Genomic DNA, 20,440 nt, shown 5'->3' on the forward strand with positions numbered 1-20,440 from the left:
AATTTCTACTTTACTGTCTCTCTCTCTCTCTCTCTCTCTCTCTCTCTCTTTTTTTTTTTTCCGTATTGTGTGGTGGTCACAGTGTCTAACATGGCATAGCTTATGGTGAAGCAGCAATTTCCAGACTTAGTAGAAATATTCTTTTTTCCTAAATATAGAACCCAGGAGATAAAATAGCTGTTAGCCTAGGGGATGTTTGAATCTTCCTTGTAGGTGAAAAGACTGTACTTCCTTTCTTGTAAGAATCCTTGGAGAACTCAGAACCCAGTGTGGAAGCCCTACTACAAATCATTGCTGTGGTGCCGTTGGCAACAGTAGCAGTCCTTTTAAGTTACAGGGGTGGAACGTGCATTCAGTCTGTATGCCTGGGCTTGCTCCCACTGCTGGATCCTTCCAGGGCCTTCTTTCTGCCAGCATCTCAGATAGGACTTTTTCTGATTCCTCTTTTGGCCCTATCTGGCTTGTTTGGGGATGCCCTCTGTCCCAGCCCCTCAGGCCAGAACCCTTGGTGTTATCCAGAAACCTTCTGTTCCCTCCAGGCTCCCCGGTGCTGAGTCCTGTGAGCCTGCCTCCTGGAGTGCGTGCCTTCTGTCCACTACCACTGCCCCATCCAAGTTCCTGTCATCTCTTTGTTTAATGACAGCATGTAATTCACATACCGTGTAGTTCACCTATGTGAGGTATGTAAGTCAGTAGTTTTCAGTGTGTTCACAGAGTTGTGTAACTGTCACCATGACCAATTTTAGAACATTTTCATCCCCCTAGAAAGAAATCCTGTACCTATTAGTAGTTACTCCCCATTTGCCCCTCTCCTGCTGCCCATTATCCACTTTCTGTTTCTGTAGATTTGCCTGTTCTAGACATTGCATGTAAATGGAATCAGACAACATGTGGCCTTTTGTGACTGGCTTCTTTCATTTAGCATCAAGGTTGATTCATGTTGTAGCAGCTATCAGTACTTTAGTGTATTTTATGATTGAAGAATAATCAACATAACACATTTTATATATCCATCCATTTTATTTATCCACTCATCAGTTGACAGACATTTGGGCGGTTGCCACCTTGAAGCTGTTAAGAATAATGCTGCTATGAACATTTGTGAGCAAGTTTTGGTGTGGACATGTGTTTCATTTCTCTCGGGTAGATACTTAGGAATGAAATTTCTGGGTCATATAGTAACTCCATGTTTAACATTTTGAGTAACTACCAGACCGGTTTCCACAGTGGCTGCCCACTTTACCTTCCTATCAGTAATGTATGAGCTTCTAATTTCTCACATCCTCACTAATCCTGTCATTTTTTGCAGACTTCAAACTGGTCTATTAAAACTGGTCTTCAGACTGGCTCTGATATTTTTTCGTTTATATTTTTAAAATTTAGTTTTCCCAGAAACTCTCAGTGGCTCCCGCTGCCAACAGGATAAAGCTCCTAGTTCCCCCCGCATGGTATCCTTTCATCATCCACACCATCTCTGCTCTAAGATTGCACTCTGGGCTGTACTGGCACCCGCACGTGTCCCCATTCCACCCCTCCCCCCCGCCCCCACCTCTTTGTTTCGCCACCCTTCACTGCAGTGCTGTCCATTCCTGATCACTATCCTTGATCACTTCAAGTGAATTGTTTTCCACTGTTAGACATTGCCTGGGTTTCTCTTCGTTTCATTCAACTGTTGAAAAAAATAACTGTTTATAGGTCTGTTGTCTCTGCTGAGCAGTGAGACCTGGGGGCAGGAGTTGGTCTCACTCTTCTGTGTCCCCTGTGCCTGATGTCTTATCTGGCTAGAGAGAAGCTCTGGCCTGGGGACCTGGGTGACATCACAGCTGTCCCAAGGCGGTCGCTCACCAGCCTGTGTGCTTAGAGCTGGTCAGGCCCCTGGACTTGGGAACTGCTTTGTGGTGGGCCCCCGGAACTATGATGTTGCTGGTGCTTCCTGGCCCTCTCTTAGTCTCTCTTGTTTCCTGTCTAGGAGATTGTGGACTGGCACAACCCCTGCCAGTGATGGGAAGTGGTGCTCGGTGGCAGCAGTGAAGCTCTCTGAGTATGGTAAGGATTGGTGCTTGCCTATTTTCCTGGCATCAGTGTTATTTTGTCACTTTGCTCCTGGGAATGTGGGACATTTTCCTAGGTGACAATATGGGGCAGCCTTCCTCCTGGGAGAGCTTTTGGCTCATTTGAGGGTAAGGATATTTGACCTTCTGTTGGAGTGGCTTGCAAGGCCTCATCACAGTTGCAAGAAAGGTACAAAGTTAGCATGCTTTGTTGGAGTCTTCCATTGTGTCTGGCCATTGCTAGGGTGTCCCCAGTCTGTTCCTTACGCAGTGAACAGTACCCAGGACATGCTCCCCAGATAGATTGTTATGGTCCCCCAGACATGTTCTGGTCCTTATTTTTTTTTTCTCAATGATCATTTGTTGTTCATTACTCAGATTCTGAGATGGCCATAGCTGTTCGAGGTAGAAAAGATTATGTGCCAGAGCAGAGTTGTATTCATTGTAGGTTGTTAAAGAGACAAGTGACATCTCAAAAGCAACTTTTTTCCTCCCTCAAATCCCTGTTTTTAGATTCGAATTGCAGCCTTAAATGCCAGCTCTACAGTTGAGGATGATCATGAAGGAAGCTTTAAAAGCCACAAAACGCAGACCAAGGAGGCCCAGGTATGTAATCCATGGTCTTCCTCTGCAGGTAGACCTTGCTTTCCATTTCTGTAGGTGGTACCTCATTTTAAATGCATTCAAGTGACTTAATGGGATTTCACAGGAAAATCCCATTTTGAAAGATAGCTAGTTAGTTCTCCATCTCATGTTAAACCTGCTTCACTTAGAGATGGTCACACTGAAGAGAAATTCTGTATTCTATGAGCAGTGTTTGGACCAGTCCAGCTCCTGGACCCGCTTCCCCAGCTGGGGCTAGCTTTCCATGCAACCCATTCTTTGTGCACGCTTCAGGGATTGTACCCAAGGGATGGTAGCATATTAATGGTAGATGGTGCTTTGAGGTTTCCTGGTATACTGTCCTCACTTTCCAATGTGAGGAGGCCCTTGATGGGAGCTGCCTTGATGGGGTTGGTCGGGGGCCAGGTTCAACTTCAGCTCTCTGGATTCTTGGTCTTTCCTCTCTACTATGAGGCCTGGCATTCCTTCCATTTCAGCCTGCCTTTTTCCTTCCTTCCTTCCTTCCTTCCTTCCTTCCTTCCTTCCTTCCTCCCTTCCTCCCTTCCTCCCATCCTCCCATCCTCCCATCCTCCCATCCTCCCATCCTCCCATCCTCCCATCCATCCATCCATCCATCCATCCATCCATTCATCTATCCATCCATCCATCTCTCCACCGGTGTCCTGCCTTAGTATAGCAGTGGTTCGCTTCTTCTTCCTGCCTTGGGTTTCCCTGGAATAAACATGTGCCTCCTCTTTCACAGGAGAAACCAAGGCAGTCTGGAGCCCTTTCAAAAGTCTGCTAGTCCTCTATCCCTGGTCCTCAAGGGATGTCAGTGGGGCCCAGCCTGCCCCTGCCCCCTCTGTCCTGGAGGAGGTTGTCGCCCTCCCTGGGCAATGATGAGGCTAGGGCAGAGTGGCAGGGAGAAAACAATGGAAACCATCCATATTCTCTAGGAATCACTGGGTTATTATGGCTGGTGAGGCCACTCTCCCAGCTTCACCCAGAAAGGTCCAGCTGAGTTTATAACTTTGCTGTTGCTGTGACCCTGTGTCCCTGGGCCAGTGTTTTTTGCTATTGCTTAGACTCAGTTGAGCCTGTGTTGCTCCTGTCTCCTTGGGGGACTCCTGAGGGGTTCTTCTCATAGTAATGAGCTCCTGGGAGGTTGGAGTATTAGAATTGTTTCCACTACAGAGGTTATAGCTGTCAGTTAACATGGCCTTGACTGCAGTCTCCCTTACACACACTTTTGGCTTAAAAAATGACAAACCTTTATACTGTGTGAGAATATCTCTTATCTTGGTTCCCAGGAAGCAGAGGCTTTTGCCTTGTATCACAAGGCCCTGGACCTCCAGAAACATGACCGGTTTGAGGAGTCAGCCAAGGCCTACCATGAACTCCTGGAAGCGCGCCTGCTGCGAGAGGTGAGGCACCATAGACCAGGTGGCGGGCTTGCCCTCTGCCCTCCCACTTCTTGGCTGGGCAACCTTGGACATGTTACCTCCCCTCTTTGCCCCTCAGCTTTCTCACCTGTAGAGTGTCAGCCTCGTTGGATTGCTGTGAATTCCCTGAAGGTTGAGTGAATTCAGTGAAGCATCTAGAGTGGTTTTTGGTGCATAGTAAGAACTCTTTGTTGGCTATTTTATTACATTTTCTTTACAACTTCTCTGCCAAGTTGGTGGGGGCTATTGTCCGCGTTTTACAGTTGTGGAAATGGAGGCTTAGTGAAGTGTTGATAGCTCAAAGCCATCCAACTAGTGAAGCATTAGAGCCAGGATTGGAACCTATGGTTTCCTGATACTTAATGATCCTGTTGGCAACACATTTTGGCAAATGCCGTTTGCGTGATAGCCCATGAGCTCAGAAAGCCTGTGTAGATGCTCTGTGGGCATTTGAAAAACAGTTGGAGAAAGGGCTGGAAAAACAACACAGAGGCACGCTGAGGACACAGGGTATGGGCAGAGAGGGACAGGCAGGGCAGGACATGGATCTAGCCTTGGGGCCTTGCTAGTGATGAGTGAGTTCAACCTGAGTTGACTGGGTCATGGAGATGTTGCCTGGAGGTTTGAAAATGAGTCTCAACTTAAAATTGATTTAAGAAGAATTATATTTCATTAGGAGGAAAGGTTTTGTTTTCAAGTAGCCAAACACCAAACACAGAGACATGCAATAAGGAAGCAGACAGACGCTATCCATGGACATTTTCTAGAACACAGTCCTTCAGTTGAGCAGTCTCCTATACCTCTAGGAAGACAAACACTTGTGTCTCAAGTCCCTACCCCGTGGATAGTTTCTACCACTAATGAGGCAAAATGCTAACTGAGTTCTAATTGTCAGTATGAGGAGTCATACTCTCTTACTCAAGGTATCTGTTCATGTTCCTAATTGGATAGCTTGTCAGGATTCTTTAGTGCTGGTTATAGCGTCTTAGAATTAGGGCCATGGGAATTGCGATCCATACCTCCCCCTTTAGTAGAAAGTGAGTGAGGGCCCAGAGATGAAAATGACTTTATTCTACTTTACCGAACTTCAGCCATGGGCCAGGGACTGGATATGTTTCAGGAGTGGATCTTCCCTCAGACCACAGAAGAGTGGGCCTCAGAGGTGTGAGCAGGTGAGCACAGCACTGAGTCGGAAGGGTGCTGGCCGGATGTCGGCCTTGTAGCCATAGCTGTGTCCATCTCTCTGTATATCGATTTCAGTCTTAAATGACTGCTGTAGCACTCTCCTCCCTGGCTTATAAAAGTAAAAGGTGGTCACAATAAACAATCAAAAAGTACAGAAAATATACAGAAAAGTTTGTTTTCACATTCATCAGGCATTGGTGTACCTAAAAACTAAATTATGTAGTTATAGTAGCACAAACACTTGGCATAAACAGGTCATGGAACACAGCTGAATCCTAAGAAGCGGACAGCTTAGTTGGTATACATGCTGGTGGAGGCTTGTTGGGGCGAGCTCTTTGTCTCCTGTGGCATCAGCCTGCATGTCACGGAGGATGGAGAATGGTGCTGAGTCCAGCTGGTTAAGTAGAGGTTAGTGACAAGAGCTTCTGTTGTGTCTGGATGTACCACTTACTATCTAGTCTCCAGGGTGGACTCACACAGCTTCTGTAAAAGGGCTTTTGAACAGTTCTGTACCTGGAGGGCAAAGGTACCTGGTGTCCAGCCTTGGTCACCCTGTCGTTGGGAATCTTTCTGCAGCATAAGCCAGACGACAGGAGAAGATTGTGAATGAAGCCTGATTTGAGCCTTTCAGTCTTCTTGTTGCAATTCCTTAAGACACTAGGGTAGATTTCTTGGGATTAGTCAAGGAGTGTGTCCTAAAGTGTGCATGTCCTCAGATCTTATCTGTCCTGACCATGAAGAATGATGTGTGGGGGTGACCTGTCCCAGGACAAGGCTGGGATTTGGACCTGCCCCTGGAAAGAATTTCTTTGCGCCACCGAGTTTTTCTGTTAGAAAATGTTTTACTCCTTGTCCCATGGTTAGAGCAGTAGTTTGTCTCATCAGGGATGTCTTAGAAGTTGTAGCATTTTCAAAGAGTTTTCATAAAAGCTGTAGTGAAGTAACTTTCTATATAAAGCACGTTTACAATCTTTACGTTCTCCTGTCTCGTTTGCACTTTTGATACTTAGGGTAGGATTTACTGTTATAAATCAGAGGCCCTTGGGGCACTAACTTTTTAGTTAAGGTAACTTATCCACAGTCATGTGATGATTACAGAGGTGGGAGCTTAGCTTCCTGACTCCTAATCCAATAGTCTTCCTGCTGCGGAATGTGTAGAGATGTGTAAGTTGGCTGCCTAGGCACCTCCAGATCCTGCTGCTGCCCCTAGGTGGCTTCCTCATGCCCCGTTCCCCCTCTGCAGGCTTGGTGATGTGGGGGAGCTGTGGGCTCCAGGCTTGACCTTTCAGGCATGGCTGTAGCGATAGGGAGGGTTCCCCCTGTCTCTTTTCATTCCCAGACTATCTGCAAACTGCCTTGTGGTGGTCTGACTTTTCTTCTCTGTCTGCTTGGAGCTGGAGGGGTCCCCCAAGAACATCTAGCGTAGTGCTTTCATTTTCCAATGGACGGTGCCACCGGACTGGGCCAAGGGCCTGTGGCAGAGACCAGCCCGGAAGTCAGGTATCCGGCTGACTGCCTGCCAAGGCTTCAAGGCCTAGGTGTCCCTTCTAGGTGTCTCTGTTTTTGTTTATAGGCAGTTTCGTCTGGTGATGAGAAAGAAGGGTTGAAGCACCCTGGGCTGATGCTGAAATATTCCACATATAAGAACCTGGCCCAGCTGGCAGCCCAGCGAGAAGACCTGGAGACAGCCATGGAATTCTACTTGGAGGTGTGGTTTTGGCAGCGCTCAGCTCCCTCAGGGTTTTTGAAAGCTCTCGGTGGAGGGGGTGAGGTTGTGGTCTTATTGGCTAAAGAGGAGAACTTGTAGTGGTGCATTGCTGAGCTGTGGTGCCTGAGACCTTCATCAGCGGGTGGTAACAGGGAGTTCAGAGAGAGCAGGGGCCCGCATGTGCATTCGTCTCTGCCACTCAGATGTGTGTGCGTACCCTCTCTGGGCCTCCAGGTCCATACCAGGATGGTGGGCATAGTAAGAAGGAGGGTGTTTATGAAAATTAAATGAATTGGTACATACACAAGTTACGAGAGCACAGCCTGCCCCCTGGTACCCTGCTGCTGCTCATTGCCGTATCGCCATGATTTCTGTGTTACCGTCACCGTCTCAGTGGGTACTCCTGATGTGCTCTACACCATGCGAACTGCTCTCCATGCATGTGCTAACTCTGCACCATCTTGCAGGAGGGTGTCTTCATCTTCATTTTAGTGATGAGGGGACTGAGGCTCGGGATCACTCTGCTAGTCAGTGTAGAAACAGGGATGTGAACTGAGGTCTGTCTCTAGCCTATAATCTTTCTAGGATCCCACAATTTAAAATTAAATTAAAAATTTTATGGGGCGCCTGGGTGGCTCAGTCGGTTAAGCGTCCAACTTCAGCTCAGGTCACGATCTCGCGGTCCGGGAGTTCGAGCCCCGTGTCGGGCTCTGGGCTGATGGCTCAGAGCCTGGAGCCTGCTTCCGATTCTGTGTCTCCCTCTCTCTCTGCCCCTCCCCCATCCATGCTCTGTCTCTCTGTCTCAAAAATAAATAAATGTTAAAAAAAATTTTTTTTAAATTAAATTAAAATTTTAAATCTAATAGAAATACCCCACAGATCACCTATTTTAATGGTACTTTCGCTTCTTTTATCTATCAGTTATGTAAGGAATACAGATGTTCAGAGAGACAAAGTATGTCAAGAAAATGTTCTGAATTTGATCACTTGATTCATGTACCTTGTATTTGCCATTTTTTCTGGGTAGATTGAGTGGCTGGGCCAGTGCTATGTCCCTCCCATCACCACTGGGTGCCTGTTCAGCAAGAGAGCTGACTGACTGTGAATACACTCTGTTTGTGCTCCTTCTAGGCAGTCATGCTGGACTCCACGGATGTCAACCTCTGGTATAAAATTGGACACGTGGCCCTGAGGCTCATCCGGGTCCCCCTGGCTCGCCACGCTTTTGAGGAAGGGCTCCGGTGCAATCCTGACCACTGGCCCTGCTTGGACAACCTCATCACTGTCCTGTACACCCTCAGTGATTACACAAGTGAGTCAGGCTTTGATGGCTTTCTCCCATGTGCTTGTGGTTTTGGGACAGAGGAGGGAGGACAGCTTGGGTAAGTTGGAGGCCAGGTTAACACTGAAGGGCTTTCTGCCTAACTATCAGGAAAGGGAGATGACTTTGCATTCCTGCTTTATTGCGTGTGTCTTTCTTACTCAAATGAGATTTATCAAGAGCATTGTAGTAATAGGTGGCATGTTCTCTGAGTGGTTTTTCCTTTGGTTATCTCATTTCATCCTTGCATTGTCCCATCCTGTGCCAGAACCTCTTTCTATAACTTGCTGACAGAGAGCCTAGCAGCTGCCGCTTGACTCCTTCTGGTGCTGGGACCTCACTGTCCCTGGAGGCAGTCTCTTCCTTTGCAGAGCAGCAGGGCTACTGGGAAGGTCTCTGCCAGATGGAGCCCCAGTCTGCCCTCTAATTGCGTAAGCTCCTTTGCTCCAGCCTTGACATCTGCTCTGCAGAGAACACCTCTGTCCCTTGCATGGGCTGGTCCTGAGGCAGGCACTGATTAGGTGTTCTGGGAGTTAGCATCCTCTGGATGTCCTCTGAGGCCAGAGCGGAAAGAGGCTCTCCAGGAGTGCTCAGAGCAGGGCTGAGTGCAGTGGGAGCCCAGGGCTCTGTGAGCTGACTGTGTTTGCTGCAGGCTGGTCTGGTGTGTGAAGGTGCTCTGTATGTGGCTGAGCTGCTATTCTTTTTAGGAGAAACATGCTGATGAGCACTTGCCATCATTCTAAGCCTGGAAGACTGACTGGCAGAGGCTCCTCCCCTGCCCCCTTTTTTAAGTGTTTATTTATTTTTGAGAGAGACAAACAGAGTGCAAGCCAGGAAGGGGCAGAGAGAGAGGGAGACACAGAATCTGAAGCAGGCTCCAGGCTCTGGGCTGTCAGCACAGAGCCCGATGCGGGGCTTGAACCCACAAACTGTGAGATCATGATCTGAGCCGAAGTCAGATGCTTAACTGACTGAGCCACCCAGGCGCCCCTTTCCCTTCCCTTTTTTAAAGACAAATAGCATGGATTATTTTGAGAAGCACTAGGCCCTGCTCACGATTGTCCACCTCTGGTTCTTCACAACCACTTTTTAAAGCTCTTTAATTGAAGTAGAACACACACACACTGCACAGTGTGTATACATAAAACAAATCAAGATGCAGATTGTTTCTAGAGCCCCAGAAGGCATGCTGCTTTGGGTCCCATTCCAGTCATTACCACCCCGGAGGTGATCTTGATTTCTCCCTTTTGTCACTCACCAGAGATGAGCCCTGCTTGTTGTCAAGCCTCCTCTATGTGGCATCAGATGGCGGTATGTACCCTTCACAGCCTGGCTCCTGTGACCGTGGTCTTCCTGCCCATGAGCGCACCCAGGCAGTCGCTAGGGCCTTTTTATTGCCCTGTCATCTGTTATGTGTGTACACAATTTGACCATTCTGTGCTTGTACGCTGGGTCGTTTCCAGAGTTGAGGTTTTGCATTCACTGCTGTGAATGTTCTTGTGTGCGTCCACTGGTGGACAGAGCACTTGTTTTGTCGGTTGCCGCAGTTTTCACCCCCCACTAGCAGAATGTGAGTCCTTGTGGGGCACCTTTGGACCCTCACAGCTTCTTCTTCCAAGGGTGTTTAAGCTCCTCTTGGAAGCTTTTCCAGCAGCTTGGGTGCCACCTTGAGGTGGACAGGCTTGTGTTCTGCCTTCCTTTTCCCCAGCCACCTGGTTTAGTTCTTTGCACTCATCTCTCATGGTGAGAGAAGTTGTCCTTGGGGGAAAACAGGCCTGGGGGACTGAATGGCTGTGCTGTCTGGGAGAGCCCTGCCCTGATTGACCTGATGCTCATTGAAACCCCAAAGTAAAAGCAGCATGTGGTATCAACTCCCAGCGGCACTTAATCCACTTGAGATGAGGAGGCAGGGTGCTTGGGGTTGATGCCTGCTGACCGCCTCTTGTTCCCTTGGGACTTCCTAGGCCTTCCCTCTGTGGGAACAGTGGTGTAGTGCAGCTAGAGCGGTGGGCTTTACTGCAGCCAGAATGCCTGCTGAGAGCGAGCATCGTCAAATGCTCAGGGCCTCCTTGGTTTTCTCTCTGGGTGTCGGTGGTGTCTGTGGTCCCAGAGAGACCATGTTCTTGTTTGTGTGGGGCAGGAGCCTGCGGGCTATCTAGCAGCTCTTCAGTCAGCTGCTTGCTGTGCTGTGCTGGGACTACCCGGGCCCTTCCTGCTCACAGATTGCACAGCCTTCGTGTGCCTTGCAGGGGGGCAGTGTGGTACCTGTGGAACTTTGTGACCAGGCTCTATTTTCTCCCCCTATGGAACTCTAGGAGGACACCACTTCCTTCTGTCTCTCAAAGCTCCCATGCCCACATCTCTACTTCTGCTCTTTCTTTCCTCCTTAGTCCTGGCTCCTTCTTTGTCTGGTTATTCTTGATAGGAGTGTCTTGCAATCCATCCACACTCAGATCCCGAAGCTGAGCAGAGCACGGTAGTGGTCCAAGTGCCCAGCAAAAGCAGAGCTGGCACTTGGCTGCACTGTACCATTTCCCTGTGTGTTCACAGGTGAGGCCTGCGGGCACCGAGTCTGCTGGGGACTCATGGCAGTCCTGTCTGTTGGGCTAATCCCACTTATAAATGCTAAAGGCTTTCCTAGTTCACATCGTAGCTCTGCTTTGTGATTTCTCGCCCTCCCATTTTTTCTCTATGTTGCTTTGCCTGTTATTGTCTCTAGTCCTGGAGGAGCTGGAGAAGGCACAGACTTTCCAGATCATTGATTTGAGGAGGCTCATTGACATGAATGGTGTACATGTATTTAATTACAAGCAGTAGCTGTTTTTGGTAAGAAGAGTTTAAAGAAAAGAAAAAGAGAAGGAGGAAAATTGGAAAATACAGATAAGCAGAAGGAACAGAAGCTGGTATTATGTATACAAATGGAGTCACACCGTGTGGCCTGTTTGGTTTCCTGCCTTCTCCCCATGCTGTCCTGTGGCCTTCCCTCTGGTCAGTGAGCACACCCTGACCATCTGTGTGGCGGCCGCTCAGCAACCCAGTGTGTGGATTGGGGAAGCCTTCCTTAACTAGGCTCCCCTGGTGAGGCAGGGTGGTTTCCTGGTTTTTTTGAAGGCTGTCTTCCGGTTAGCCAATAGCCAATCACTGTGGGCCTTTAGGTGTTTGCAGTAGTTCCCAGAGGTGGATTGTTGGGCCGAGGGTTTGTGTGTAACGCCTCCGGTTCTCCAGAAAGATCATACAGTCCGTCCTCACATAGCAGCATTTGGGTTTGCCTCATCTACTGTGGGTGATAGTATTTTCAGTATCTTTCCTGATTGAATTAGGTAAAGTGGTATCTCCTTATTGTTTACCATCATTACTTCCATTCCAGAGTAGGGACATTTTCTTGGTGTTAACTGGGAAGGCCAGAGGTTTGGGGTGCAAGCTCAGAGGTCGTATTGTTTCTTTCCCTGCCAGCATGTCTCTACTTCATCTGCAAAGCTTTGGAGAAGGACTGCCGGTACAGCAAAGGACTGGTTCTCAAGGAAAAGATCTTTGAAGAACAGCCTTGTCTCCGGAAGGACTCCCTCCGAATGTTCCTTAAATGGTGGGTCCTGCCTCTTCCTATGCTGGTTCTGCACCCCTCCTCCCCCAGCAATGTGTGGTTGGTGGATATCAGGAGGCGTGTGCACCGCCTTCTCTCAGGTCCTGACCTTCTGGCAGATGAGCCCCTGCACTTCATTCCCCGCAGTGGGAGCGAGCATCGTCAAATGCTCAGGGCCTCCTTGGTTTTCTCGCCTGGCTTTGATCCTGCCCTTGCTTATTACTTGCCTGTATGCTTAATCATGGTGGTGCCTCCTTGGCTCTCTGCTGCCCTCCTTTCCTACTGCCCTGCTGGCTCTTGGCATTCACCAGCTGTCCTCTGGATGTTTGCAGTAACCTGCTGTCCACCTTGCCTTCTTGCCATTTCCCTTTGTAGGGCTTTGCTCCCAGTGATTCCCATGTTCAGTGTCCCAGAAATGACCTTGACCCTGTGCCACCCCTGCCTTGCCTCCAGGACAAAGCACATGCTCAGTACATCACCTAGGAGGTCCTTTACAGTCTGACCCCCTTGGTTCTTCTCCTTGCTTCCCCCTTCTCCCTCCCGGGGGAGAAGAGTGCCCTGGGGTCCCCAACAGATTCCAGGCCTGGCCCCATTGTGCACTGACCTGTCCCTGTGCCCTGGCTCCCTCATGCCCTCACCTGGAAGGCATCTTTCCGCCTCTCCACCTGTTGTGCCATTGCTCCATCTTTGTGTTCCAGCTCACAGGTCACCTTTGGTTAGCTTTCCAAACTCTGGCTGTCTTCTTCCCCCAACCCTCCAGATGAACCAACTCCTCTGTCCTCTGGTCCTTGGCCCTTGGAACTCAGCTGGTGATGGATATTTATCTCTGTCTGTCCTTTGTGAGATTATACTTCTTGTTCATATCTATCCTGATGGTGTTAACCGTCTTTGGAGAGAGATAAAATGGAGAAATAAATCCATAAGCAAGTGACTTTGTGGTAGAGCCCTGCTGAGAGGCATCAGGACACCCTGGGCAGGAGGGCAGGTATTGCTGGGCCACCTCAGGTGGAGGTGTGTCTGTGTGAGAGCACCTGAGGCCTCAAAGCCCCCACCCACCCTTTCTGTAGTTTGGATATACCAGGGACTTTGGTGAGTTTGGGGGGTCTGATGACTTTTTTGGATAGGACAGGATAGGAAAGTTCTTTTAAAATTCTCTGTACATAATTGAGAGGAAGGTTATATTTTTCTGTGGCTTTTCTGACATTACTGTCGTATTGTTAATACATATGAAAACCCTTTGCTCAATTTTGAATTGTAGAAGGAACAAAGGGTATTAGTCACTTCTAGTGTATGTGGGTATTAAGAATGCTAATTACTGCCCTTAGAGGCCAGACTCAAGGGGTTATTTTATTTGTAAGAAGAATGAATACAGATTAAAGGATATTAACTTAACTGCATCCCTGTCTGTAAAATTTCAGCCTTGGCTCTAGTTTGTGACATTATAATTTCTGTGTCTTACATGGTTTTAGTGACATGTCAATCCATGATGTGTCAGTGAGCGCAGCTGAGACGAAGGCCATTGTAGAGGAGGCCCTGGGGCTGCGGAAGAAGAGGCAAGCGTTGACCGTGCGGGAGAAGGAGCCAGACTTGAAGTTGGTGCAGCCCATCCCCTTCTTCACGTAGGTCGTCATCCGGGTCTCTGGGGTTGCTGGGTTGGTGGGTGGACCCTGCACAGGAGGGAGAGGCCCCGAGGCCTGAGCCCGGGCTGATGGTGTGAGTGGGAGCTGGGTCCACGTTGGACAGATGCCTAGAGGCGTGCACTTAACTTGCTGGTTGCCAAGAAGCAGGCCAAGTCTCTCACAAGTGTGCCTCGTCTAAGTCTCTCTTTGCTCTTGCCGTTCTTGATGCCAGCCACCTGCCACCTCCCTGTAAACCCCTTCTCAGTCTGCCCTTCCCGGAGGGGAAAATGAAACTAACATTTGCCAAGCACTGGACAGGAGGAAACTGGGTTCAGAGCAGTGAAATGGTGAATGGAGAGTCTGGAGTTGATCCCAGGTGTGGGTTCTGTGGCTCTTGAACCCATGGTCTCCCTCAAGGGCTATGTGGGATGCACTGAAGGATGGGCTTCAGGATAGCCTTTGTGAATCCCACAGTGTGTGAGTGGTCCCCAGGGAAGAGAAAACTGGTATTGGCAGCCTCCCAGAGTTGGGGTCATTCTGCCCCCTCGTGAGATCTGGCGTGCAGTTTTTGTTTTTAAAATTCTGACGTTGAATCCTGAATCTTTAAATTTAGTATGCTTTGACAGCAGTGTTCTCCTACTCAGGTGTTGTCACGTAGTGGTCAGCAGCTTCTGCCCTGGATCAGGCAGACCCGGGGCTGGTGTTGGCACCCATAAGTGGGTGACCCTGGGATACTACACGCCACTCCCTAAAAACAGGGAGAGCAACCGTCTCTTGTAGGGTTGTCATGATATTGAAATAGAGCAGCTTTGGCCAGCACAGAGCCAGCACCTGGCACATGCTCAGGAGGAGCTAGCTTTCGATCCATGGTATGACTGCTGGTATGTTTCCACATGTTGAGTCTGCCAGGAATGTCTTCCCGCCCGGACCCTGAGACGGTTGGAAAGTTGGGGCTGCTCTGCCATCTAGTCAGATGGCCTTCCCGTTATTTTGTCGGCTGGGTCAGGAGCCCCATTCTGTTTGAGTGTGTGGGCTCCCTAGCTAAGAGGTTTGGGACTTTGGGAAGGACCCTGGATGTCTCCCTGTTACAGTAAAGGAGAGGAAGGCCTGAGAACGCTGGAGAGCATCCTGGTGATGTGACTAGAGAAGAGAAGCTGTGAAACCGGTGTCCAGCCTGCCCTCATGCAGGCGGAAGGCCAAATGGAAGCATGAGGGGGGTGGGCTTGGCTGGAGGAAGCACTAGCTGGTAGTGAAGCCCAGGATTGGGTTTTTAGAGGAAGAGTGCGGAGATTCTCTCTCTCTGGGAGGGTGGGTGGGGCTTTTAAAATAACCACTGTCTATTATAGTCCTCAGCACACTCCTCCCACAGAGGACTAGATGGTAGATGCTTTAGGCTTTGTGGGCCAGGTCCCATCTCTGTTGTATAGTCTTCTCGGGTATGTGTGTGTAACAACCCTTTATAAATGCGAATATTGTTCTTAGCTTGTGGGCTGTACAAAACAGGCTGTGGGCCACAGTTTGCCACCCCTTGGTCTATTCATTGCCTAGGTATATGAAATTGTGTATTTAAGGCATTAGATATAACACAGATGGTGAGCAAATTTTTCCCCATCTGCATGTAACCCTTACTGAAGACTGGAAAAGAACAGGTAAGAAATCCCTTCTAGTCCTAGGAGCCTCCATTTGGTTAGGTTCTGGATTTTAAAGCATCTTCCATTTGTATTCTTTCTGTAGCATTTCCTGGGTGCCAGCTTCATGCCAGGCACTGTGCTCTGTGCTGGGGACTCAGTATGGTGGGACCTGGTCCCTCTCTGGGGGCATTTGAGGGGTAGTCAGTCACCTGGAAGAAAAAGCACATGCCCCATGCTGAGGAGCCTTCGAGGAGAGTAGCACAGCACCTTGTGCAGAGCTCATAATGGAGTGTGCACTGCTTTGGGGTTCAGGGAAAGTCTTAGGTGCTAGAGCTGGAGTCTGACAGGAGTGACAAGGGGCTGGGATGTGAGTGAGAGCCTCATCGGGGGTAGAAAGAAGCCTGTGCAAAGTTCCTGTGGTATGTAGGGGTATGATTTTGTTTGTAGAATCGAAAGAAAGCTAGCATGGTGGGAGGGTGGGGGTGGAGTGTGAGGTGAGGCTGGGTCAGTTGGCTGGACGAGGCCATGTGGCGCCCTAAGGCTGAGGGTGTGATTTTTAGCCTGAGAGCATGGGAAGCCAATCAGAGATGGGTGGGTGGATATATCGTGCCACACCATATCGGACCACAACACAACATATAACAACATAAGGCATGAAGCGAGAGACACGTACAGTATATCATACCACACCACAGTAAGACAGACACCTGTCATAGCACATAGCACACAGCATACGACATACAACATAGCACACACCACAGCACACAGTGGTCTTGGTTTGCCATGCTGCAGGCCTCGGCCCAGGTGGGGACCCACTGAGATGCTGCTCCCAAGGGGCCCTGCCCAAGGGCCCATTCAGCCGCTTTCGACCACATCCCTGTTAGCAGCCGCTCTTCACCTTCCTCTCCCCCAACCAAAAATAGGATTAGTGGCATCAGAGAAATGCCACAGATGAATTAAAAATTCGACCTTGTAGGGAAGGAGCTTTTGAAGTGAGTCAGTGGTTTTCATGCCTGCTTGGTGGAGTCTGAAGGTGCCTGAGCTGCTTCACGGCTTGTGCCAGGGTGAGGGCAGGAGGCTGCTGGGCCCTGCTCCTCCTGCTCGGTCTGCTCCACCTCAGTGGTGTTAGACTCGGGATTTTGTCTGTACCGACGACGACAAAACCGTGAGCACTCGGCCTGCCCTCATGGAGATGGCAGTCGTGGGGCCAGTTCTGCCGCCTCTCCACAGGCTTGGAGCACCTGATTATGGGTGCTGACCAGGTGTGGTGACCCTCTTCTTGCAGCTGGAAGTGTCTCGGGGAGAGTTTACTGGCCATGTACAACCACCTCACCACCTGTGAGCCCTTGCGGCCCAGCCTCGGCAAGAGGATCGACCTGTCTGACTATCAGGACCCCAGCCAGCCTCTGGTGTCTTCTGTGGTGGTGGCACCTGTCAGCGTGATCCAACCAAGCCCTGTCCCTGCCAATCCAGCTGTGACTGTGGCAGAACCCGTGCTCTCCTATGCCCCTGTGGCTGCAGCCAGCTTCCCACTGCATAGTCCCAGCCTGCTGGAGACTGGTGTCCCTGCAGGTGAGGAAACCTTCTGGGGTCACTTCTGGGGAGGCCCCATTTGCTGGGCAAGAATGAGTGTTGTGATGCCCTGGCCTCTCCAGAGAGGTGGGTCTTGCTCATGCTCCTGGCTCAAGGTTTAGGTGGGAGCCCCTAGCTCTGCAGGGGAGGCTTGGCCACAGGGCTGCTGCTGGTCAGGGGTCACTTCAGGACTGAAGCCCCCGAGGGGAGGGGGTCAGAGCTCAGGGATGCAGCTGCTTAGGACTGCTAAACACCTGGCTAGTAGGTCCTGGCATAAAGGTCGCTCTTCCCACTTGTCATATGTGAGCTGGCAGGTCCCTTTGCTGGTTCTGCCCTGTTGCTGGCCATGTGCCATAGCACTGGGCACTGCTGTGCGCTGACATTGAGGGTGACATTGACCTTAAAAAACAGTCTGCAACGTGGATGGAACTGGAGAGTGTGATGCTAAGTGAAATAAGCCATACAGAGAAAGACAGATACCATATGGTTTCACTCTTATGTGGATCTAGAGAAACTTAACAGAAACCCATGGGGGAGGGGAAGGAAAAAAAAAAAAAAAGAGGTTAGAGTGGGAGAGAGCCAAAGCATAAGAGACTGTTAAAAACTGAGAACAAACTGAGGGTTGATGGGGGGTGGGAGGGAGGGGAGGGTGGGTGATGGGTATTGAGGAGGGCACCTTTTGGGATGAGCACTGGGTGTTGCATGGAAACCAATTTGACAATAAATTTCATATATTGAAAAAAAAACCAGTCTGCAAAGTTACCACTATATGGTAATATATTTTTAATGGTTTTATTGATTTTTTTATAATCAATGTCAATGAAGTTATAAAAAAATTTCAGACAAAAGTTCCAAGCCTTTTCTTGATTTCTGTGTCCCTGATAAAAAGAATATCTAGCAGTTAAAGAAGTTTCTGAATGAACATGTATGTTGGTTCTAACTTTTTTGCTTAATCATACATGACAATCACACATAACACTCCTCTGCTCTCTGTGTAATGCACACGATTCTCTTGCTTGTGTCCTATCATTGGGTGCTTAGAAGGTCCTGGGCAGTGGGCAGAATCAATGTCGCTGCTGTTTGTTCTGTGATGTCCCAGGTACATCCACTGAGGCGCCAGAGGCACTTGCAGCCAGTGGGGGTGGGGTGGGGGTGGACAGGGAGTCTTTGAGACCCTGGTGTTCTGTAGCTGTGGGAATAATCTTGAGATTTGGCTTTTGGGTTCTGTGAATTCAAGCAAGGTATGAGTTAAGTATTTTGAGTTTGAAATTAACTTTATTCAGGACTCTTGTTAAAAGACGAACAGTTACTTGGATGTCAGAAATAAAGATGAAATACACTGGTGGAATTAGAAAATTAGGGGCACTAATGTGCCTCTTTGGTGCGTTTTCTTACCTCTGCCCCTTATAAGATTTCAGTTTGCACTCTTTGTGAAGGTGATGTTTCTGGGGGAGATAAATCCAAGAAAGGAGTAAAACGGAAGAAGATTGCAGAAGAGAGTGGAGAGACAGCGAAGCGGCGTTCTGCCCGTGTACGAAACACTAAGTGCAAGAAAGAAGAGAAAGTAGACTTCCAGGAGCTTCTGATGAAATTCTTGCCATCTAGGTACTATGCAGATGTTTTCTCATTTGCAAAAATAAGCAAACATATAAGCCTCCAGCCTGTGCCACCAATAAAGTTTTTCCTTCCATTGCCACCCCCTCCCTGGCATCTCCTTTGTGTCCCCATGACATCTGTGCCAATAGCCAAAGCACAGATGTCACTGGTTTGGGGTCTTGGGTTCTTCTCACTTCTCTTCCCTCTGAACTTCCTGAGTCAGGAGCCATGACTTGCACATCTTTTGGAGGACCGCATGCTCCTTGGGCCCTCAGGAGATGGATGGATCACCGAGCTAGAGGCTACTCGCCCATGTCCTCATGCTTGCACAGACACCCACTTGCTGGGAGGCCTAGGGCTACTGCTGCTGGGGTGCAGACTCTGGGAAACCCCACAGAAGCGAGCACCCATTCCGCTTTGGGGAAGAGTATGCGTGCTTGGTTTCTCCAGGCTCAGTAGGATTCCCTCAAATTCTGAGGAGGAAGAGGATAGGTTTGTAAATCCTCTTGCTTTCGCCAGTTCCTAGTGTTTTCAGAGAAGCCTCAAGGGAGGAGCAGTGCCCAGGCTGCCCTAAGTTGGGAGGGGCCTGGGCTCCAATGTTCCTTAAGCCTGTTTTCACCAGGCCTCTTGCTTTTTGTCCTTGTCTCCCTACCTCCTCCAAAGGTTCCCGGGCTCTTGATTCCTGAGTCATCCTGGGCACCTTTGTTTATGGTACCAGTAGGTGGGCTTCCTGATGCCTCCTCCCCTGCTCTTAGCTGAGTGGAGAGAGTAGTTCTGGTTGTGCTGTTCCATCATCTTGCTGCCATCTGACATTTGGTGGGCACGTTTCTTGTCTGCTGGGGCTTCCTCTCCTATCCCCCGTGTCTTTGTGAGTTCATACCTTTTTATCCCTTCACAGTTACTGGAATAGTTTGGGAGGTAACTGTGTATATTCAGCAGGCTGGCTGGCTGGCTGGCTGGCTGGCTGGCTTATTTATTTATTTATTTATTTATTTATTTATTTATTTATAAAGAGAGCTTGAGCAGGGGAGAGGGGCGGAGGGAGGGAGGGAGGGAGGGAGGGAGAGAGAGAGAGAGAGAGAGAGAGAGAGAGAGAGAGAGAATATTAAATCTTAAGCAGGCTCCATGCTCAGCATGGAGCCCGATGTGAGGCTTTATCCCATGACCCTGGGATCATGACCTGAGCTGAAATCGAGACTCAGACGCTCAACTGACTGAGCCACCCAGGCACCTCCCGCCACCCCCCCCCCCCCCCCCCCCCCCCGCCTTTTGCATCTTTAACCAGGAGTCCTCAGCTGGTGATTTGGCCTATGCCAGTTTATTTTCACGGGTGACAATAGCCAAGTGCAGAAGGAGGAGCCAAAAGCTTTAGATGGATTGTGAATCTATTTTATAGCAAGATTCCCATTTTCCTCATTTGTTGTCTTTCTTTTGGAGGTGGAAGTAAAGTGCTTGGAAATCAGGGTTGTTCTCTCTAAGTAGAGGATGTGATCAGTGCTCTCTGATAAATTCCTCTTCAGGGTTAGGGCCAGGAGCAGGTCTCCCTTCAGGACAGCTGTAGGTTGGGGCTGTGGCTGATGATATCAAGAGGTCTGAGTGACCCATTTCCCCATCTTCCCCTCAGCCCTGCTGAAAGCGTCTTGCCTTTTTTTTTTTACATTAAAATTTTTTTTTTTATGGGTATCTGAGTGGCTCAGTTATTTAAGCATCCAACTTCGGCTCAGGTTGTGATCTCACGGTTCGTGGGGTTGAGCCTTGTGTCGGGCTGTAGGCTGACAGAGCCTGGAGCCTGCTTTGGATTCTGTGTCTCCTCTGTATCTCTGTCTCCGCCCATCTCCCGCTTGTGCTTGCCCTCTCTCAAAAATAAATAAACATTAAAGTTTTTTAAAAGTAATCCTTACACTCAACGTGGGGCTCAAACTTACAACCCTGAGATCAAGTATCGCATGCTCTACCCACTGAGCCAGCCATGCGCCATTCTTGCCCTCCATTCTTGCGCCATTCCTATGTGGAATGGTTTGTGGCTTATCTTTATTTATTTATTAAAAAAAAATTTTTTTTTTAACGTTTATTTATTTTTGGGACAGAGAGAGAGACAGAGCATGAACGGGGTAGGGTCAGAGAGAGGGAGA

The 20,440-nt window shown here is 49.2% G+C and overlaps 1 protein-coding gene across 8 annotated transcripts in view; it reads left to right on the forward strand.

Moving 5' to 3' along the window:
* CABIN1 (calcineurin binding protein 1) overlaps positions 1-20,440 on the forward strand; it is a 153,784-nt gene that overhangs the window by 11,776 nt on the left and 121,568 nt on the right. For 5 of the 8 annotated variants that reach the window (XM_006938634.5, XM_045042108.1, XM_045042110.1 and 2 more), the window contains 9 exons: positions 1,970-2,046; positions 2,565-2,657; positions 3,965-4,078; positions 6,855-6,989; positions 8,121-8,301; positions 11,764-11,893; positions 13,360-13,509; positions 16,426-16,712; positions 18,149-18,317. In XM_006938634.5, the coding sequence (XP_006938696.4) occupies positions 2,044-2,046; positions 2,565-2,657; positions 3,965-4,078; positions 6,855-6,989; positions 8,121-8,301; positions 11,764-11,893; positions 13,360-13,509; positions 16,426-16,712; positions 18,149-18,317 (1,262 nt within the window). In that variant the 5' untranslated portion in view covers positions 1,970-2,043. Of the gene's footprint in view, positions 1-539; positions 681-1,969; positions 2,047-2,564; positions 2,658-3,964; positions 4,079-6,854; positions 6,990-8,120; positions 8,302-11,763; positions 11,894-13,359; positions 13,510-16,425; positions 16,713-18,148; positions 18,318-20,440 lie in introns of all 8 variants that reach the window. The other 3 variants (XM_006938636.5, XM_019814696.3, XM_045042109.1) reach the window with 2 other exon arrangements.

The sequence above is a fragment of the Felis catus genome, chromosome D3 (assembly GCF_018350175.1).
Source record: "Felis catus isolate Fca126 chromosome D3, F.catus_Fca126_mat1.0, whole genome shotgun sequence".
In the NCBI taxonomy this organism is placed as follows: domain Eukaryota; kingdom Metazoa; phylum Chordata; class Mammalia; order Carnivora; family Felidae; genus Felis; species Felis catus.